This window comes from Hemiscyllium ocellatum, chromosome 39 (genome assembly GCF_020745735.1).
Source record: "Hemiscyllium ocellatum isolate sHemOce1 chromosome 39, sHemOce1.pat.X.cur, whole genome shotgun sequence".
NCBI classification, from domain to species: Eukaryota; Metazoa; Chordata; class Chondrichthyes; order Orectolobiformes; family Hemiscylliidae; genus Hemiscyllium; species Hemiscyllium ocellatum.
The window spans coordinates 17,480,757-17,501,744 of NC_083439.1; the positions used below are offsets into that span (position 1 = coordinate 17,480,757).

At 37.2% G+C, this 20,988-nt stretch overlaps 1 protein-coding gene across 1 annotated transcript in view; it reads right to left on the reverse strand.

Annotated features, from left to right (window-relative positions):
- The window catches only part of ap4e1 (adaptor related protein complex 4 subunit epsilon 1), a 67,006-nt gene that overhangs the window by 22,510 nt on the left and 23,508 nt on the right, over nucleotides 1-20,988 (reverse strand). Inside the window, exons 7-16 of the mRNA XM_060852767.1 lie at nucleotides 20,241-20,407; nucleotides 16,604-16,677; nucleotides 14,828-14,950; nucleotides 14,615-14,724; nucleotides 14,140-14,279; nucleotides 12,848-12,960; nucleotides 12,294-12,412; nucleotides 8,712-9,014; nucleotides 7,673-7,787; nucleotides 2,089-2,224 (exon numbers count right to left, since the gene is read on the reverse strand). Coding sequence (XP_060708750.1) covers nucleotides 2,089-2,224; nucleotides 7,673-7,787; nucleotides 8,712-9,014; nucleotides 12,294-12,412; nucleotides 12,848-12,960; nucleotides 14,140-14,279; nucleotides 14,615-14,724; nucleotides 14,828-14,950; nucleotides 16,604-16,677; nucleotides 20,241-20,407 — 1,400 coding nt within the window. The remainder of the gene's footprint in view (nucleotides 1-2,088; nucleotides 2,225-7,672; nucleotides 7,788-8,711; nucleotides 9,015-12,293; nucleotides 12,413-12,847; nucleotides 12,961-14,139; nucleotides 14,280-14,614; nucleotides 14,725-14,827; nucleotides 14,951-16,603; nucleotides 16,678-20,240; nucleotides 20,408-20,988) is intronic.

Below are 20,988 nucleotides of genomic sequence, written 5' to 3' on the forward strand. Positions count from 1 at the left end.
AAAACACTTTACAGCCAAAGAACGCAGGAGGCCATATAACAGGTACATTCTCTTTCACTGCATTCTCAATTTACACTGCTCTTTCGCATCTTTAGGGTATATAAAGTAGATGAACAATTGCTCCCAGATTTTTGTCAGGATCACTTCTAAGGCAAATAGAAGTGTGACAATACTCAGTAACAATTCTTCATACAATTACATACCTTACCATTTGCAAATGCCTGTCCTTCATTCAGCAGTTATCCACAATCAGGAGACCAGAAATAGACCAGAATCAAGGGAATGAAACCTTAGTTAAAACCTTACTTAATTAGAATTTCCAATGGAAATTAGCTATAATTACCTTTATTATGCATTTATAATTGCTTATTATGCAGTCTTTTCACCTTCAAATAATTCTTAACTTACTTATAATAACTTAAAATGATCAGTGTGTAACTGTTAAAGTATAGAAATTAGGCTAATGAGATCAAAGGACCTCTTTTCTTAAGATTGGCATTTTTTATACATTTGAGATACTTTTGGAGTACTGTGCACAATTCTAGTTGCCCTGCTATCGGAAGGATATTATTAAACTGGTGAAGGTTCAGATAAGATCCTTATAAGGATGTTAGCAGGACTGAAGGGTTGAGTTATGAGGAGAGGCTGGGACTTTTTTTCACTGGAGTGTAGGAGGTTGAGGGATGACCTTAGAGAGATTTATAAAATCATGAGGGGCATAGATAAAGTGAATAGCAAAGGTCTTTTCCCTAAGGTAGAAGTACTCAAAACTAGAGGTCATATATTTTAAGGTGAGAGGGGAAAGATTTAAAAGGGATCTGAGCAGCAACATTTCCCACAGAGATGATGGTTCATATGTAGAATAAACTGCCAGAGGAAGTGAGAGGTGAGATACAGTTAAAACATTTAAAAGATATTCGGACCTCTACATGAATAGGAAAGATTTAGAGGGATGTGGACCAAACAAAAGCACGTGGGCCGAGTTTAGTTTGGGAAATTTGTTCGGTACGGATGAGCTGAACCAAAGGGTCTGTTTCAATGCTGTATAACTCTACGACGTGTATACTTACATACTGCATCTTACTTGACTTACATAATTGCAACAGTGAAGTTTGTTTTGAAAGCTTAAAATGTATTAAATGGTCTCAAAACCTGTTTTTAAACATGCAATTCACCTGCAAACAAATCACATGAAGCCTGTGCAGGACAGCTGCAACTGCTACGTATTGGTAAGCTTCAGGTTCAAAACAGTAATTTCATTTTTTTTTACACACACAGGCAATTAGAATCAGAAAGCTGAGAGTTCAGGACCATTTCAGAGAACCGACTACATGATCTAGATTAGCACTTCAATGCAGTAGTATTGCATTGCTGGGAATGATAGCTTTCATCAGCAGTCATTAAGCCCTCTCTCGCAGACAAAAAAATCCCATTGTACTATCTCAAGAACTGAAAGGCATGTATGCCAATTGTGTAGCTCTCAAGTAGCATTAGAACAGGTCATTTAGTTATCGTATTGTTGCGGTTTAATGCAATATCGCCGTGTCAGATTTGGTTGCCTCATTCACCCACATTCTAACAGTGGCTACATTTCAAAAGCATTTTATTTGGTTGTACAGCACTTCAAAACATCCTGAAGTGGAAAAGGGAGCTAAATAATCAATGTCACTAGTTCATTGATTTCCAACAAGAAAATGTTGCAACTGTTTGCAAGTAATTAAACAGTGGGTGATTAAAATTACATGCAGCTAGTTACAATCTTTGTACCTTCAAATTGAGTAAAGAATAGATTGGAAAACAGGAAAGAATATTCCAAAGGATGATTCCAGTATCTTATGGCAATCTATTCAAGAATAACTGTAGACTATATGAATGCCGCTGTGAAGATGAATGAGTCCAGAATGCTTTTGTTCAAAAACTCATGCTGGTTGTATCTCAATCCTAAAAATTTGGAAATACATCTATTTTGCACTGCAAACAACCATAGAAAAGGCTACATCTATACAATGGACCTAATAATCTAACTTATCAAACAAGTAGAATTCATGCTTTCATTGGCTGGTAACTACTGAAACAGTTTAAACTTACTCTTTTATTCCAGCTTCTGTGCTGTTACAAGAAATCTCAGAACCGATGGATAATCCTGCTGGTGACTGCCTTCCAGTAACACTGGAGGCTTGTGGGCTTGTAACAAAAGCTAGTCCATATGGCTCAAAGTTCAACACTGCAGCAAAATAAAGTTGGTTGTTTTGATTTTGTGTAATAAATCTTTCAACATATAATCCTGAGTTAAGTTAAATTGTTTAGAACAAACAAAAATCCACACTTACTCTTCTTACAGGAAACATTTAAATACTAGTTAATATAGTCACAAAGAAGCAACTATATCTTCTAATGTTATCCCTTTTAGCTCCACTTTACCACTTGGTGGTGCTCTCTCTCAGTGAAATGCATTTGCTGAATAATGAATGTAATCTAGATGAAATGTATTGCGTCATAAATGGGGAATCTGAGCCTCGAACACCAGCTCCAATGTTCTTTCTCTTCAACAGTAAAGTTTAAAGATAGATAAAGAAAGACTCAACAACAGAGAAAGAAATGTGTTGAATTAAAGACAAGAAAAATACCAAAAGACAAATAAAGAGTGAAAGGAAGAATCAAATAAAGAAAACAACAAAAGGTTTTGGAAAATATGTGTCAAGTTTTTAAAAACTCAATCTACTTACTACCTGTAGAAGTGACCTGCCAGTTTGGTGTCTCCAAATGTTGAATGGAAAGACAGGACTATAAGTCATTTCTGTAATACAGTGCTTCCAACTTGAATTGCCAGCTATAAGATTATTTTGCATTAATGGTACAAATCCTCCAATTTTATGACTCACTATGGACTCACAGAATGATGTTGTTTATCGATTTTCACAAGGCTAACCGAGCAAACTGGGACAATTTTTTTTGGGGGGGGGGCACAAATTACTATTTAATTAAAGCACTAACAGCAATCACAGTCCATTTGTCATTACTTTCCAGCAATTTCTGGGCCATTAGTTTGATATAGTGCAGTCTGTTTGTCCAAATATTTGATAATTAGCTCCCTAAACACAGCCAAGTCCCAGTCTTACTGAAGTATTTCAATAGGATTCACAGAAACAGTATGTTATTCTTCAGTAAGACCATCCTTTCATGTGAATGAAGACAAATATGAAAAGGTGCTGTAATATTAACAAGGCTAATAATTTCTCTTCTTCTCAAATTAGATAAAATAAAACCAATATGGTCAAGGAGAATATATCCACACTGGGTCTGCGCAATAATTATGATACCAATTTGGTTTCCTTTAAACAGGATGTTAGATTAAGGCAAAAAAGGAGGAATTATCCTGATCTTTGGTCAATAGAGCATTTAAATTTGGGAAAGCTAACATACGGCCTCAAAACAAAATACACAGTCACACAATATATTAAAGAATTGGTATAAATGACCACAAAATCCAAAGAAAGGAAACTTAAGAACCCCACATTTTTGGTGACAGTTAAACTAATCTTTAACAGCAGACACATTCTGTTAATTTTTCAACATTTTCCAGCCTTGTATCCGACAGATAGTTAAGCATTAAGTTGGCATCATTAGAGTGCAAAGTTAAAACTGGTAATGGATCTTAAAATATCTGTCAAATGAGCACTATTCAAAACAGGATAAAAGCAATCTCCCAATCCTAGAATGAAAATCATAGAATCCTTAGTGTGGAAACAGGCATTTCGGACCATCGAGTCTACACTGACCCTCCAAAGAGCATCGCACTCAAACCCACTCCCCTACTCTATCCCTATAATTCTTCATTTCCCATAGCTAATCCACCTAGCCTACACATACCTGGACACTGAGCAAATTAGCATGGCCAGCCTATCTAACCCGCACATCTCTGCACTGTCAAAAAGATTAAAAGTCTAATTTTACTAACAGTATTAAGCAGACCTAATTAACACTGCTCCTCTTTGAATAATACCAAACAAACAAGTTTTATTGCTCAGTGTTGTCTGTAAGATATATGATGGTTCCACAGAAAAGGTGCTAGATTGACACATGTAACAGTCCCAAAAAAAAACAGCATTTATTTTGCTGTTTAGATACATGTTCTTCTCTGTCCCCAGCTCAAAGGAAACTGAGTGGTCACAGGCATCTAAAGGTTGATCTGTGGTCTGCAGATGCATAATGTCATACAACCAAGGATAGTTGTAAACAAAGAGTGACTAAGTTGCATACTGAAGACACCAATATGGGCTAAACGGCTTGGGAAGAAAGCAAATCACTCAAATGTCAAAAAACAAACTTCACCATTATCTAGACAAAGCATTTATTAGCTGGGGATGGGTTTAGGTCTTAAGCTACTAAGCAATTTCTTTAAAACAAATAATTGTTTGAAAAGATTGCTTTACTGCTGAGTCACATACTGATTTCAAGGACCCTTATATAATTGACTAAAGGTTTTAAGTCAGAAACTTATTAAAGTGGATTAAATTAAATGTCATTAGTAAGCTTAGCTGTGCATCAGCTTTTCATATGAGTCATAACTAACCCCCAGAAGTCAGTCCTCCCTCTCAAAGCAATCTCTGATTTAATTTTTCAAAATAACACCATTATATAAGGTGAGAGGAGAAAGATTTATAAGGGACCTGAGGGACAACTTTTTCATACCTAGGGTGGTTCAGTATGTGGAATGAACTACCAGAGGAAGTGGTTGATGCAGGTACAGTTACAACATTTGAAAGACAATTGGACAGGTACACCAACAGGAAAGGTTTAGAGGGATATGGGCCAAATGCGAGCAAACAGGACGAGTTTAGTTTAGGAAACTTGGTCAGCATGGATAAGTTGAAGGGTCTGTTTCCATGCTGCATGGCTCTATGATGCTATATAAAAGCTTTAGCTAGGTACAACATGATTCAACAGTTTACCCATGCACAGTATCACAACTGATCAATATAAATAACTAGTAAAATACATCTCCAATAATTCTTTATTTCCTATAATAGCTGCTAATAACTGTCAAACAGAAATTCCAAATCGACTGATCAGATACTTGGCATGATCTTTGATCTTTCACATATTTTGTAAATGCAGACTATAGAGATAGCACTTCTTACTATAGTGAGGCAATGGTGAACATACACTCTTCTTAATATAAACTATATCCAGAAATGAAAAAGTCAGACTATGTGGCAAGTTTAATTTATTGGGACCCACAAAATTAAATGATCTGAAGTTGACAGCATGTTCCAACTTCAGTTTGCATCTTCCAACGTATGAAAAAAAAGCAAATTTTGATTTGCACAATTGATCAAACTAAAATAACAATAAAAGATCAAAGAATATGAAACAATAATCTAATGTAGTTATCAAAGACTACTCCAATTTCCAAAGTTACCAGCTCTGATCAGAGGGGAATTCAGAAACAATGGGCCACAATCCCAGATCGGGGAACAGTTCAGAGCAGAAAGTCATGTCAGGGGATGAGGGAAGCAAAGAGAGCTCCAACCACATGCAGGAATGCAACTGTGGGGGTCTGGGAGGTCCAAGATTGCCTTCTTCCATCTCCAGCCGAGACTTTGTTGTGTGAAGGTTACATTACTGAGCTAAATTAGACCACAACCCCAGCACCGTTGCCCAATGCAAACTTGTAAGTAAAATTCAAATTAGGCTTCCGTTCACATACTGAAAACAGCAGGTTAAGACCAGACAGGATGGGAGAGCATTGGAATCGAACAGGGTAAGTAACCAACTTCATTTAACAAAGTCCCTAATGTTCAGTTTCTGCCAGACCCCAAGATATTCAATTAACTATTGCCATTTGAACAGGGTTTGATGAAGATGCAGTATCAAATATTCTAATTATAAGGAAGTAAATACTTTACACATTTGCTTCCCACTACATAAAAGAATATTTCACAGCAAAAGGCTTGGATTGTCCAGACGATATTATATTTCTCCATGTTTCCTCTCCAGTCCAGCAGCTGTGTAAGCATCAATAACAGCTTTGCATTAGGAAATCATATCCCAGTAAGTTATAACAGGTGCCAAAAAAAATCAAAATCTGCTGCACACTTTCAAACAATAATCAAACTGCTAATGGAGAAGTGGCAAAGATCCTAGTCCAAAGAACCATTCGTTCTACGCTTTTACTGCAACTTGACCAGTATTTCAGAAGCACCCATTCATCATCCATAGGATTGATCAATAAACTGCTACAAAGAGAGTGCTGCTAATCTTCTAAAGGTAAAAGATTTTGTTACACTATTTCCTATGAACACCTATATGCCAAAATAGCAAACCTCAGAAAACGGATGACTCAAAAACAGTTCCAGTTTCATATATCTTGAGTGGTGGGTACATAGAACATTCCTATACTTGGTATAAAAAAAATACTGTGGATTTTTATTTGCTTCCAGAGGAGGGAAAATAACTTCGGGACACAAAAGTTTGAAGAGGCAATCCAAATTGTTGATAGCAAATGAGGAGCACATTTTCAGTTGAATCGAGAGTTCTGCTGCCCTGGATAATTTAATATCACAAAGTATGGATTCCATTTCATTATAAGGCTATATATATATTGTAAAAATGAGAATCTAAAGCAAGGGAAAATCTCAATAGCAATATCAATCAATTACTTGAAGGTAGGGGGAGGCTGTGCGTCATTGTAATGTCAATGAACTGGTACTCTCGAGGCCAATATATAGTTGCAAATCCCACCATGGCAGCTAGAATAATTTAAATTCACTAATTTCTTGAACTGAAAACTAGTCTCAGTAACGGCGGCCATAACATCATTGTCAATTGTGTTAAAAATCCATCTGACTCATTAACATGCTTCAGGGAAGGTATCCCATCCTTACCTGGCCTACAGGTGAATCCAGGAGAAAGTGAGGACTGCAGATGCTAGACAGTCAGAGCCAAAAAGCGTGGTGCTGGAAAGGCACAACAGGTCAGTCAGCATCCAAGGAGCTGGAGAGTTGACGTTTCAGGCAAAGGCCCTTCATCAGGAACCGTTGAAGGGCTAATGTCTGAAACATTGACTCTCCTGCTCCTTGGAAACTGCTTGAACTACCGTGCTTTTGCCAGCGCACACTTCTTGACTCTACAGGTGAATCCAGTCCCATACCAAAATGGCTGACACTTAAATGCCCTCTGCAACGGCACAGCAAGCCACTCAGTTCAAACGCAATGGAAGATGAGTAACAAGCACTGACCTTGCCACCAACACCCATATTCTAGGAAAGAAGACATTTTAAAAACCTGTTGCTGTAATTTTCCCCTTATCCGGAAAAGCATCCAATCGAATATCATTTTAAGAGAATCATTATAATCGCTTTACTACACAGTTTAAACAAGGCTCTGAAAGTAGACATTAAGTTTGTCTCCTTGGATTCTGATGACTACTATAATACAAAATCAAGTTTTCTTTCACCAATGTTTTAAAACTCAGCTGTTATTAATGTCTCCTCCTGACTTTGGGAAAATGCCTACTGATGATTTACTGCTTCTTCAAAAAGCTCCCAGAGGTTGGACTTTCATTTTGAATTTAATATAACGTACAAGCCCCATGTCTCTTATGTTTAAATTTGTGCGTCAATCCCAATGCTCTATCAGCTCATCATTAAAGTGGAATTTTTTTCTTTACCTTTCTCTTGCAACAACTTCTCTTCCTGTCTTTGATGGTGTGGCTTATAAGGTGCAGCACCATGACCCAAAGCTTCAGCAACAAAACCATCAAGAAAAGATAATGAAGCATCGACCTATACAAGCAAACACAAGCTCAGTCACAGAATTACTGCCATACTCTTTTGATTGAAAGTTACATTTGCATATAGAATCGAGGGTTGGTTGGAATTTCACATTGTAAAACTCAAAATGTCACATTTAAATATCCCATTCTTACAAAGCTGATGTCAACTGATTCTGCAATCATCTTGTCACAGGTACCATTACCCTTATCCAGTATGTTTAACTTCCAACAGGAATAGCCAGATAATCACGAGGAGCATGAACCACAACCAATTCTATTCCAGAAACTGAAGGCAAATATTGGTAGCTTGCCTCAATAGACACCTTCACCTCTTAAACAAGATGACCAAGGGTTCATAACTCACTGCAAGATATAAGGAAATAACCTTAGCAAGCACTGCATTACTGGAGGTGCTATCTTCCAGCTGGGACATTAAACCAAAGCCAGATTTGCCTCATAAAATGGGCTGTCCTCCCAACATATTCAGGATTTTTTTCTGTTGTCTTAAGCCCTGCATCAATAACACTAAAACAGATTATGAAAGCACTGATCTCATTATGTACAGAAATTGTCTGTCATGGCTACAAACGTGACAATGGCATTTCAAAAGTAATTCCATAGCCATGGATCACTTTGAAACATACTTGGTGGGGAAAGGTGCTACATGAATATTTTTTCATGTGAAAGCCTTATTGTTTTCTGCTAACATTGGGACTAAACCTGGGATCTTAATGAGCTAATTACAGTACTTCAGTTCCACACCAAGAACTACACATAAGAATTGAGCCAATTAGGAAGCTGGACACAGTTTTTAATTTAAATATAACATTCATTCTTTATTTCCAAAGATTAAACCATGTCTGGATTCTTTTAGCCCTATCAAAATCATTTTAATTTTCTAAAAGGAAAATTAAAATTGCTGTACGGAACTTACCACAATATCATCGCAACTTGCATCCAGAGGTAAAACAGTGTTCATTATTTCTCTGTTCTCAACAAGCTGCTTCAACTCAAAAGAGCATTGTCTTAAACAAGAATCCATTGAATTGCCATAGCTTTGCAGGACTTCAGGTAGTACTTTGACATTCAGTGTTAGACGACAGAGTTTGGTAATTGCACTCAAGATCCAGGCTTTTGTCTCTGAGCTCACAGAACATTTCCCGAGTAAACAATGCAGTTTTTCAATGATATCTTCTGATTTGGTTTCTGTTTTGAGGTAGGAATACTCTCCCAGCACCTGATATATGTGTCAGACGAAAATATTTCAATCACTTAATGCCATCCATGTGAAATTAATTCCCATGATTTCTAAAAAGCAAAGATGCTTTTATTTTTAGGCCTGCAAATGTTTAATTATAGATAGTTTTTAAATCTCAAAACAAATAAATCGTTTAAAATACACAGACTGTGTTAAGCTTGTGCTCAAATCCTCAGCAACTGACTCAGCAATTTTGTAGACTAATGTCCCTTGCATGTTGCATGAGCTAAGATAGGTAGGACATGCACATGTTTTATTTGACAGCTGCTCATAATTAACAGTTAGACAACAAAAGAATCAGTGAAAGAAGATACAAACTTAGAATTATTCAAAAATCGTATCTAGATACTGGGTGAAGTATGAAATCAGAGGAGGCCCAAGGCTGACTAGTATATAATGAAGTAATCAATCCCAGGCAGAGTATTATTACAGCTGACATTGACATGATCTGGTTTAGAAAGGGGCAACTTTCCTGCTCCCAAGCTGCATCATCAAAAGCCATGGGTCAGGTGCTGGAAGACTGGCGTGTTGTTAATGTTGTAACACTATTTAAGAAAGGGTGCAAGGAAAAGCCAGAGAACTACAGACTGATGAGCCTGATGGCAGTGGTGGCTAAGTTATTGGAGGGGATTCTTAGAGACAGGATTTATATATATTTGGAAAGGCAAGGACTAATTAGGGACAGCCAGCACGGCTTTGTGCATGGGAAATCATGTCTCACAAACTTGATTGAGTTTTTGAAGAGGTGACCAAGAAGATAGAGTGATAGACTTGGTCTCTATGAACTTTAGCAAGGCCTTCAACAAGGTTCTGCATGGTAGACTGGTTACTAAGTTTAGATCATATGGGATCCAGGAAGAGCTAGCTAACTGAATACAAAATTGGCTTGATGGTAGGAGACAGAGGGTGGTGGTAGCGGGTTGTTATTCAGACAGCGGTGTACCGTAAGGATTAATTCTGGGTCCACTTTTGTTTGTCATTTATTTAACCAATTTGGATGAGAATTTAAGAGGCATGCTTAGTAAGTTTGCGGATCACACCATAAAATTGGTGATATAGCGAACAGTGAACATGATCATCTAAGAGTACAATAGGGTCTTGATCAACCGGGACAGTTGGCTGAGAAATGGCAGATGGAATTTAATAAATATGAGGTGTTGCATTTTGTTACGACAAACCATGGTAAGACTTACACAGTTAATGGTAGGGTCCTGAGGAGTGTTGTCAAACAGAGAGATCTAAGGGTGCTGGCACATAGCTCCTTGAAAGTTGTGTCACAGACAGACAAGGTGGTGAAGAAGGTGTTTTGCACCCTTGTCTTCATCAGTCAGCGAACTGAATACAGGTTTGGAACATTATGTAATGGCTGTACAAGACATTGGTAAGGCCACATTTGGAGTACTGCGTACAGTTCTGGTTGCCCTGTTACAGGAAGGATGTTATTAAACTGGAAAGGGTTCAATTAAGATGCCAAAAAGACTGGAGATTTTGAATTATAACGAGAGACTGGATAGACTGGGCCTTTTTTCCCCCTGTTATACAAGAAGCTGAGATCATATAAAGGTTTATAAAATCAGAAGGGGCATGGATAGGGTGAATAGCCAATGTAGGTAGGGGAATCCAAAACTAGAGGACATAGGTTTAAGGTGAGAGGAGAAATATATAAAAAGGGACCTGAGGGACAACATTTTTACACAGAGGACGGTGTACAGTATATGGAATGAGCTGCCAGAGGATGTAGTAGAGGCAAGTACAATTACAACTATAACATGTAAAAGACATTTAGACAGGTTAAATGGATAGGAAAGGTTAGTGGAATATGGGACTAGATCAGTTTAGGAAACTTTGTTAGCATGGACAAGTTGTGCTGAAGGGTCAGTTTCTATGCTGTATGACTATGAGTCAAAGTCAGATGTTCATTCTGCTGCAGTCTCATGATTGAAGTCTAAGTAATATGATGCCTTCATCAAGATAAATGCAACAATAATAAACAAGAATCAAATTCAATCCAACACTGCAATGAATATCAAACCCGATGCACAATCAGTGTCTATGAACAAGTAAAAAGATGGAGCAATTACTTGCTTAAGGCCTGTTACATCTATAATTTCAGTTCTGATAAAAGCTACATATCTGGAATATTAAGCTTCTTTTTCCATTAATGTTAGTCGACTTGCTCAGTACTCTCGGCGGTTTTTTGCTTTTATTTCTAACTTCAAACACCTTTTGGACAAAGGTGGAAGCTTTCATTTAAAAACATCACAAAAGGAAAGGAAAGGAAAGCAAATCTTAGCAGGAGTTATACACTTAATGGTAAGGTCCTAGGGAATGTTGCTGAACAAAGAGATCTTGAAGTGCAGGTTCATAGCTCCTTGAAAGTGGAGTCGCAGATAGATAGGATAGTGAAGGCGGCGTTTGGTATGCTTTCCTTTATTGGTCAGAGTATTGAGTACTGGAGTTGGGAGGTCATGTTGCAGCTGTCCAGGACATTGGTTAGGCCACTATTGGAATATTGCATGCAATTCTGGTCTCCTTCCTATCGGAAAGATGTTGTGAAACTTGGAAGGGTTCAGAAAAGATTTGGCCAAACATCTACAAGGATGTTGCCAGGGTTGGAGGATTTGAGCTATAGGGAGAGCCTGAACAGGCTGGGGCTGTTTTCCCTGGAGCGTCGGAGGCTGAGGGGTAAACCTTATAGAGGCTTATAAAATCATGAGGGGCATGGATAGGATAAATAGACAAAGTCTTTTCCCTGGAGTGGGGGAAGTCCAGAACTACAAAAGGTGAGAGGGGAAAGATATAAAAGAGACCTAAGAGCAACATTTTTCACTCAGAAGGTGGTATGTGTATGGAATGAGCTGCCAGAGGAACTGCTGGAGGCTAGTACCATAGCAACATAAAAGGCATCCGGGTGGGTATATGAATAGCAAGGGTGTGGAGGGATATTGGCCAGATGCTGGCAGGTGGGACTAGATTGGGTTGGAATATCTGGTTGGCATGGACAGGTTGGACCAAAGGGTCTGTTTCCGTGCTGTATATCTATGACTCTAAATGATTCATGGGTGATGACAGGAAACCTAGTACAGTCTGTCGTAAGTCTGTACAAAACCTGTAATTATTTCATTGTCATTGGTAGCCACTTCTAACTGTTCAATTTCCCTGATAAATATTTCAGAACAGATTGATACCAAATCACATGCCTGAAAGAGCCCGACCCAAGCTACTTGCCTACTTCATTAATTTGAGTTTCAATCTTACCCAGCTCATAACCTGTAGGAATCTCTGAGGATATTGAACTTGATCTTTTTCCAAAAGTGCAAGATATGAATTCACTGCATAAAGCCTCAGCTGCTTGTCTTCCACTTCATCATCAAATCCTAAACAGATTTAAAAGTATTGTATTTCAAACATTAGAACATGATCCCAAAATATTGCTGACAAAATCAAACTTCAAGAATCACCTTTAAAAAATAATCTAGTTTACAACATAGCCAAACATATAAATTAAGATTGAAACACGTACATTATAGTCTATAGCCACACTTACACTCCATACACACTCACAATAACAAACCAAGACAGAAAAATAACATTCGTACAAAAATATTTTTCAAATGGGTTTGTTAATATGATCAAAGAGGTACTTATAGAGTTGTCAGTAATGAACTAAATGGAATTACTCAGAAAATTCCCATTGAGGCATGACATTAAAAGAGCAATTACTGAAATGAAGTTACTATAGCACAGTTTAGAACTGTCCAAAAATTATCTTTAATTATTTTTATTTATAGAGCATCTTGCTGTTTAATTACCCTCAGCCAGCAGCCTCAGGAAGTTGCTTGGGATATCTGACGGTATCATATCTCCGCCAACTGCGAACACTGCATTCATGGTTTGTACAAACCACTCATTGTTGGGAGCATATGTTTGTGGGTTGTCAAGGACAAAAACAAAACCAAAATAGAAACCAGTTTAGCATCATATTTTGAGAGTTAGAAATGAATAGGGTGCATTTTAATCTGATATTATTTAGCATACTTTTAAAAAATGACATTTTTAAATGTCAATCTGAAATCAGCACCATTACATCAACTCCCTTTTAGCAATAGGATTAGGTTGGTGTTTTCATTTCATTCTCACAGCTACACTTTCACTGAGATTAGCTAATGATATAAGTGTGGATCTGCATTCTTGTGCCAGACACACGTATGGATGTCATTAACAACTCCAAAGTAGATGCTTTAATTAATCTATCAACTACAAATATATTTTAATTTCAGGGAAGCCTGAACAAGAACATAATTGCAATAAAATTTATTTAAATGTAACATTTCCATTTACTCTATAAAACACTTCTTTAGAAATGTGACATTTATAATGTTTCAAATTTCTGCCAACAATGCAAACTGTTAGGCAAGGTGTGAACTTTCAAGGATTTTTTTTGCTACGCTATGTCATACAACCATCAAGGAATGCAAAATAGTTCTTAAAGATACAATAAACAACCAGAATCACACTGGAAAAACAAAGATAGGACTGACTTTTGTTTCAAAAATAGAATTTATACCTATTTGCTTTCATGCCCTTATTTCCCCTCCATTCAGTGCAGAATACAATCTGCCATAAAGTGGCTCAGGTTATCACTTTGTGTATAACAAGTAAGGCAGAAATAGAAGCTAAATGTATAAACTTAAAGGCTACCACAAGGCAAAACTTCATCTTGCCATTATATTGGGGTGGAACTACAGAATATGGAACAAACATGAGTTGTGCATTTATTGTCCTACCTTGGCCCACTCTCTCAAAAACATTCATGACTGCATGAATTAAAGCGTTTTTCCATTCGCAAAATAAATGCCTCTAGTACTGTTTTCTACTTTGACTTATGGTTGAATAATAATTCAGTTCACATTTCACAAACATTTCCAACAGAATCAGAATTACAAACACCACTTTTCAACCAATGCCAGAATATTTTATTACTCAATCGCCATATTTTCAATCTCAGCAACCGCCTCATTCTAATTATGAAACAAAACAGTACTGCCTATTAGCTCATACAACACCATTATGTCTTGACTGATTTGCTGTGTTAGAAGGATATTTTTCAGCAAGTTCAGCTACTTTGCCAACTAAGCTGATGGTGACATATTCATCTTTGCTTTCTCTTAAGTACTCCAGCAGTTTTTGGACGATAACAGTTACATTCTGTGCATTTGTGATTCGGTAGAGCAATTCTAGAGTCTGTTGAAAGAGCACACCACAGAAGATATAACAGTCAGATAGCATGATTAAAATCAGGAAACACTCAAGCAAACTGTAGAGATAGGGCAGCATTAATTGTCCAAAGTTTGCATGCACTTCCCACTTCCCAGAATCAATATTCAACTGCAATTTGCAACCTATAGTGACTCTTAGTTAAGTTAATTTGAAAAAAAAATCCCTCCAAAGAAAATGCCAGTGACTAATACAATGGGCAATGGTAACATAGTAATGGATCTTCACATCAATTTTAAACAAGTACAACACTATCTCATTAGCGCTAGTATTCAAATAGCCTAGGTCAAAGTAACTCTTACCACTCGCTTTATAATTGGGTCAGAATGATCCAGGCACTCAATTATTGTCATTTGGTGCTGAAGAACAAGATTCAAATCTTGCTGAATTACGTATGTGAGGGCTTTTAACCCTGGAACACAAAAATAAAAAATATACACGTTCCAACATGTGTGTGTGTGTATATATTTATGCAAAATAAAAATATGACCAGTTATTTCACAGAATATCCTTACCCAGATACTTCAAGTTGTTTTTAGGTGATAAGATAAATTTTCCATTACACGTGGCTGCCTTCTCCATTAGATCTGCCTTTGGATGTACAGTATATACTGTTTGAATACACTCAAACAAAATTGCTGAAAAGATGTAAAGTAGAGGTTAATGCAATACGAAAGTAACAGATACTTTCAAAACAGTGGTTCTGTATTGTAGTAAGCAAATAAGCAAATATTGATAATACATTTTAAAATTTAATAAAGTGTAAATAAACAAAGATCAATATTTCAGAATCAATCTCATATTAGCAATCTTACTCTTCAGGTTACTCTGTCATTCTAGACTACAGTTGACCGTCCACCTCACACCATATGTCTACACTATTTTAATATATTTTTATGTCATTATTAACCTAAAATGTATCAATCTGTGACTTGAACTTACTTAATGATTGAACGCCCTCAGTCCTCTAGTATATAGAATTCCGAAGACTCATCACCCTGTCAATGAAGAACTTTTTAAATGGCTTGTGTTTAATTCTGAGTGGGTCCTTGATTCTAAACCCCATAGTCAGGGAAAGACTTCACTGCATCTTCTCGATCAGTCCCTTTAAGAATTGTGTAAGTTTCTATGTGATAGCCTTCATTCCTTTAAACTCCAGAGAATACAGGCCCAGTTGCTGTGCAGAGAAGGCTTGCACAAGTTATTGGAATACTGGCAGATAGTACTATTTTCTGACATTCACTTTACAAATGTTGACTTATGTGGAATAGTTCATATTGCATCACATGGACTTACAAAATAGTCCATTGCGTAACAGTGAAATGTAAATGTCGGACTAAGCATTTAGAGCATCATAAGGGAGGCACATCTCGCAGGCTACAAATATGCCAATGATCCACTGCTGAATGCGGCGGGGGGGAGGAATTAAATCATTTTTTTCAATTAAATGCTCCATTTCTTACAAACCAAGTTTCAAGCACTTCCAGGTCAGGTACAACACTATGCAGACACATTGTAGTCACAAATTTTTGCTTATGACAAATCTTAAACCTCCTGAACTATTCTATTGATTATGATAATTACCCCAACTATTACCACACCCCTAAATTACAACTTTCCAATGCTAGTAAGTGAATTACAAACATCATCAACCTGTGAGCAATATAACACAGTTATCCAACCTTGTTTTAAATAATGAAAAGCTTGCATTCATTATTGATTAAAATTCGAGATTACTGACTGAACTACTTCACACATGTAAGGAAACTAAAATGCCAGCGGGTTTATTTTTCTGTATTTCAAAAGAGAATGGTGCTGGTCTATGCGTAAGTTCTCAGTCACGACATTTCATTACACATAATGAGGCATTTCATTACAATACACAGAAGATTCAGATAACTGTATTTTTGATAAACAAAAATAATGACCAGAATGAAAATACAAAACTGCCAACTACTGAGTTTTTAATTTAATAATGATTTGCAATCAAAACAGTTGGGCCACAGCAGAATAGCCCTTCCAGCTTCTTGGGTAGAAGGCGCAATTACCCCAAATACTGGAGCAGTTCAGTAAGTTTTAAATTAGGGCTTTGGGATAAACTGCAACTCATGAGTACAAAACATTCTTTCCAAACAACGCAGTATGTCTGGGGGAAATATGTTCACTGGAAACCAATACTAACAATACGAACGATAACTCTTCACTATGTCTTAGTTTGAGAGTTGATCTACATGGATTTGGCTCCTTCAGATGACACAGAAATAAAACAAGCTGCACTTGCCAACAGTTACCATAAGTGATATTGTGGTTGATTTCAGCTCTTCGCAAAGACTCGTCCAGAACATCGTACATTTGTTCACTTGTTCTGTCCCAAAAAGAATAACAGCACATTTCAGACAGATTGCAAACTGAGATTAATAAATGCCATGGTAAATACATGAAAGAGAGAAAGAAAAATAACAAAAGGTTTGCAATTATGTATCACTTTTCACAAACTCAAGATGTCTGAAAGCACTTTGCAGCAGTATTTTTTGGCAAACTGGATACCAATATATGCAGTTAGGCCCCACACACAGCAAAGCAGGTTAACTGTCCCTTAAACAGCAGTGTGGTTTAATTGTCCCTTAAACAGCAGTGTGGGTTATCTGCTACATAAACTTGTTTAGTCATACTCATTGAGGGATTAATATTGATCACCATGCAATCTAAACTCCGTTCTTCAAATAAAATGGGGTTTTTCACATCTGGCTGAGGGGGTAGATGAGGCCTCAGTTTAACATCTCAACCAAAAGAGGGCACCTCTGACAAAACTGTGTCTCATCAGCACTACAACAAAGTGTCAAGTTAGATTGTGCTCTTAAGTGACCGAAGAGAAATTTGAATACAAGGCCATGTGACTCAGATGAGCGCGTGTCAGTGAACTAAGACTGACAGCTAACAACTAAATTATTAGTAGAGATGGTTACATTAATACATCCAATGCGGACTTCCTTCTGTACAATGTGCCCTTTTAATTAGCTTCCTTCTTGATGATGTTGCCTTTTGCTGATACAGAGCATGGGTATTTCCCTAATATGTCATCCGAATAACTAAAGATCTCACGAAAGCCTAGCGAGCAAAAGCTGGTGAAATAATAGGAATCAAAGACAGGGGTTTCATTTCTATTGATTTTGTGGTACAAATGATTATTACACAATCAGGTGAATGCAAATTTTTAAGTTATTGCCTTCCTGTGATAATTCACAGTTGAATTCATATATCAATGAAAAGTCAATTAATTTCTGAACCAAATCTGGCTAATATTTTCAAAGTAATCAGTTTCACCAATCATAAAGAGATTCTTTTTTTTCCAAAACAATGCATTGCTGTCTAAACCCAGAGCAGGTAGCTAAAACACGCTGCTCAAATCCACACACCGACAGAAATGGTGCTTAAATGTTCCCTTCTAGTTTTACACTAAAGTATTAAAAATTGTTAAAACTTCAAAAAGACCCCAACTATTTATCAAATTATATCACCAACTTAGCTGGCCTCTGCATTTAACATAAAACTCACTTTTCAGTTACACAGTCTACTGTAACATGGTATTAGCAGACAATTCAAAGAAATGTGAAATTTGAGGATTCAGAAATAAATTTTAAGCACATTGTGATGAGGCTACTGCCACTCTTTAACAAGATTAAGTTGATCTTTTTACAGGAATCATAAAAGCACAGGCTCCAAAATGTCTGGGTGTGATCTACTTGAGGAAACTTTTAAGTTTTAAAAGAAACACTTGTACAATGAAAAGGGAGTGGCCAGTTCTCCCAGCTCAACTTTTCTGAGTTTGGATTTGGGTTCAGAGCTGCTAGTCAGTCAGTTGTGAGGCTGTTGGTCCAAGAAACAGCTACATGGAAGAAGGTGTTCCATGTTGAATCTGTCGGCCATCTCTCTCTCTCACTCCCTCCCCACGCCCTAATAAGACCCTGTGTTTGACTTTTTTGCCAAGGGGTGTTTATGGGGATTGTTGCTGGAAGTTGGAACAGCATCATTAAGTTGGGATAGTCTATTGGGTTTTTGGATAGGTTAAGTTATTTAATATTCTATTCTCTTTTGTTTGTGCTTCATTTGGTAATCTTGCAAATAAATTCTGTTTTGTTTAAAACAAAGTGGTTGGGCCAGCTGCATCCCCCCTGCAATATCACTGTACACCTGCTTAAAATAAATAGCAGAGTTACGGCTACTTTTTTGAAACGTTTTGAGGGAGTCTGGCCTGGACCATAACAACATCAGAACTTATTAACGAAATTGCATATCGTTTTAATTTGGTGTACTAATGCCTCAGTGCTGCTCTCACTTCTTAAAATAATTGTGATGAAGGCTCATACTATATTACTTAGAAACTTTGGTGCCATAATGCAGGATAAATGGATTTAGTTTTTAAGCTCTAGGAAGGTCTTTTTTTTAAACTAAGGTCAGAAAGTCCGTTTAAAAGAAATCATGCGACTTTTGCTAAATGACTATTTAGCAATTTTCATTTCCATGCAGTTTCTACAAGATAAAGTGACACCATAAAGATTCAAGTCAAATCTCTATAGCCTTTGATCTAAAGTCCTAAATTTTAAAAATATACATCAGGAATCAAAAGCAGCTCAAAAGCTTCAGTATCAATTTCAAAATGTGGGCCACACTTCTTAGACCAGCATTTATAGCCCATTCCTAATTGCCAGAGAAGGTGTTTGTGAGCTGCCTTCTTGAGTGGCTGCAGTGTAGTGTGGGTACATCCAGAGTGCTGTTAGGAACAAATAATCCTGGAAAGAGTTAATGATTCAAGTTTATTTTAAAACTATAAAGAACAACGTGGGAGCTACAGGGAGAACACAGGAGAATGTTTGTTACAGCCACAAAAGGCTGAATGACCTCCACTGTGCTGAAACCATTGTACCATTCCAAAATAGAAATGCAAATGAAATTGATTGCTGTTGAAGTAATGTTTAAAACATTCATACATCTGAGTTTTTATTTACTTAAATTGAAGTTATTAGATTATGAAAGGAAAATTAAAATATATTATTACAAAAGAGTTTGTTTTGGTTTTCATTTTATTCCATTAAGATGGTCTTTTCTGTACTTAATTTGGACCCAAATCAAACATGTAAACCAACCCCTCAAAATCAAAACCCAAATAAAAGTCATGATTTGGAGATGCCGGTGTTGGACTGGGGTGTACAAAGTTAAAAATCACACAACACCAGGTTATAGTCCAACACGTGCAATTGGAAGCACTAGCTTTCAGAGCATCGCTCCTTCATCTGGTTGACAACCACCTGATGAAGGAACAGCGCTCCGAAAGCTAGTGCTTCCAATTAAACCTATTGGACTATAACCTGGTGTTGTGAGATTTTTAACAAAATAAAAGTTGTTTGCATCATGATTGCCTTCAAACACTGACCTCAAACATTCAACTCTGACAAAGGGATGTACAGCGCATTTACATTGCACCAAATTTAGACAGCCAGTTACTATTGCTGTATAGATATAGACACCAGAGCTTGCAAACAAAATAAGAATAAAAATAAGGGCAGAGTGCACAACTTTAAAGAGGAGACAAAATTACATCTGGTCAAAATATCAAAATCTCTTTTGACTTCTGCTCATTTTCAGCTGAACATGATTTTATTTTGACGTAACATTTTGAGAGGTGACTTTAAAATTAATCAAAATCCTTGCATTGGTAGTTGAAATGCATGGGCACATTAAAATCAACTGTTAATTCAGTAATGGCACTGCCTGCTGCTCTTTCAAGCAGTGTTTCTACATTCTTCTGTCTGCAACAAACACACTCATTTTCCCAGGGAACACTGAGCAACGCAAGGATTCCTAATATAACAGTTTCATATCCAACAAGATCAACAACTGAAAAGGAAAACTTGGTCAAGAACAACTTACACAGGATCATCCTTTCCCAGTAATCTCAAAATTCTCAGCAGCTGAATCTGGAGCCAAGGTGCTGGTACACTATGATAGTTGAAATCCACTGCAAGTTTTCCTCCAACTACTTGCTTGAGAATTGTTACAAAGCTCCCAGTTAAATCTTTATAGCCATCCGGATTTTCCTAAAATAGAGGAACCAAACTAATACATTTAATTCCAATAAGGCTTAAAAATCGACAACTGCTTCACAAAGTTTTAGATTAGATAAGATTCCCGACAGTATTGAAACAGGCCCTTTGGCCCAACAAGTCCATACCAACCCTCCAAAAAGTTACCCACCCAGACCCATTCCTTTACTCTATATTTTCCCTCTGACTAATACACCTAACACTATGGGCAATTTAGCATGGCCAATTGACCTGACCTGCACATCTTTGCAGTGTGGGAGGAAAGCGGAGCACCCAGAGGAAACCCTCGTAGACACAGGGAGAATGTGCAAATTTCACACAGCCAGTCAGCCGAGGAGGGAGTTTAACCGGGTCCCTGGCACTGTGAGGCAACAGTGCCAACCACTGAGCCACCATGCTGCCCACGGTCACTAGACCATCATTCCTGCCCTTCGGCCTGAAGGATTTTGCTTGTTGGTGCTCCAAGTCATTCAAAGCAAAAACCTTTCATTTGATTTCTAGCAAATACTAGGTTAGCCACTGTGACTGAGTATTTCTGTCAGGTAAAGGAAGCAGCTCTGTTCCTAAATGTAAGC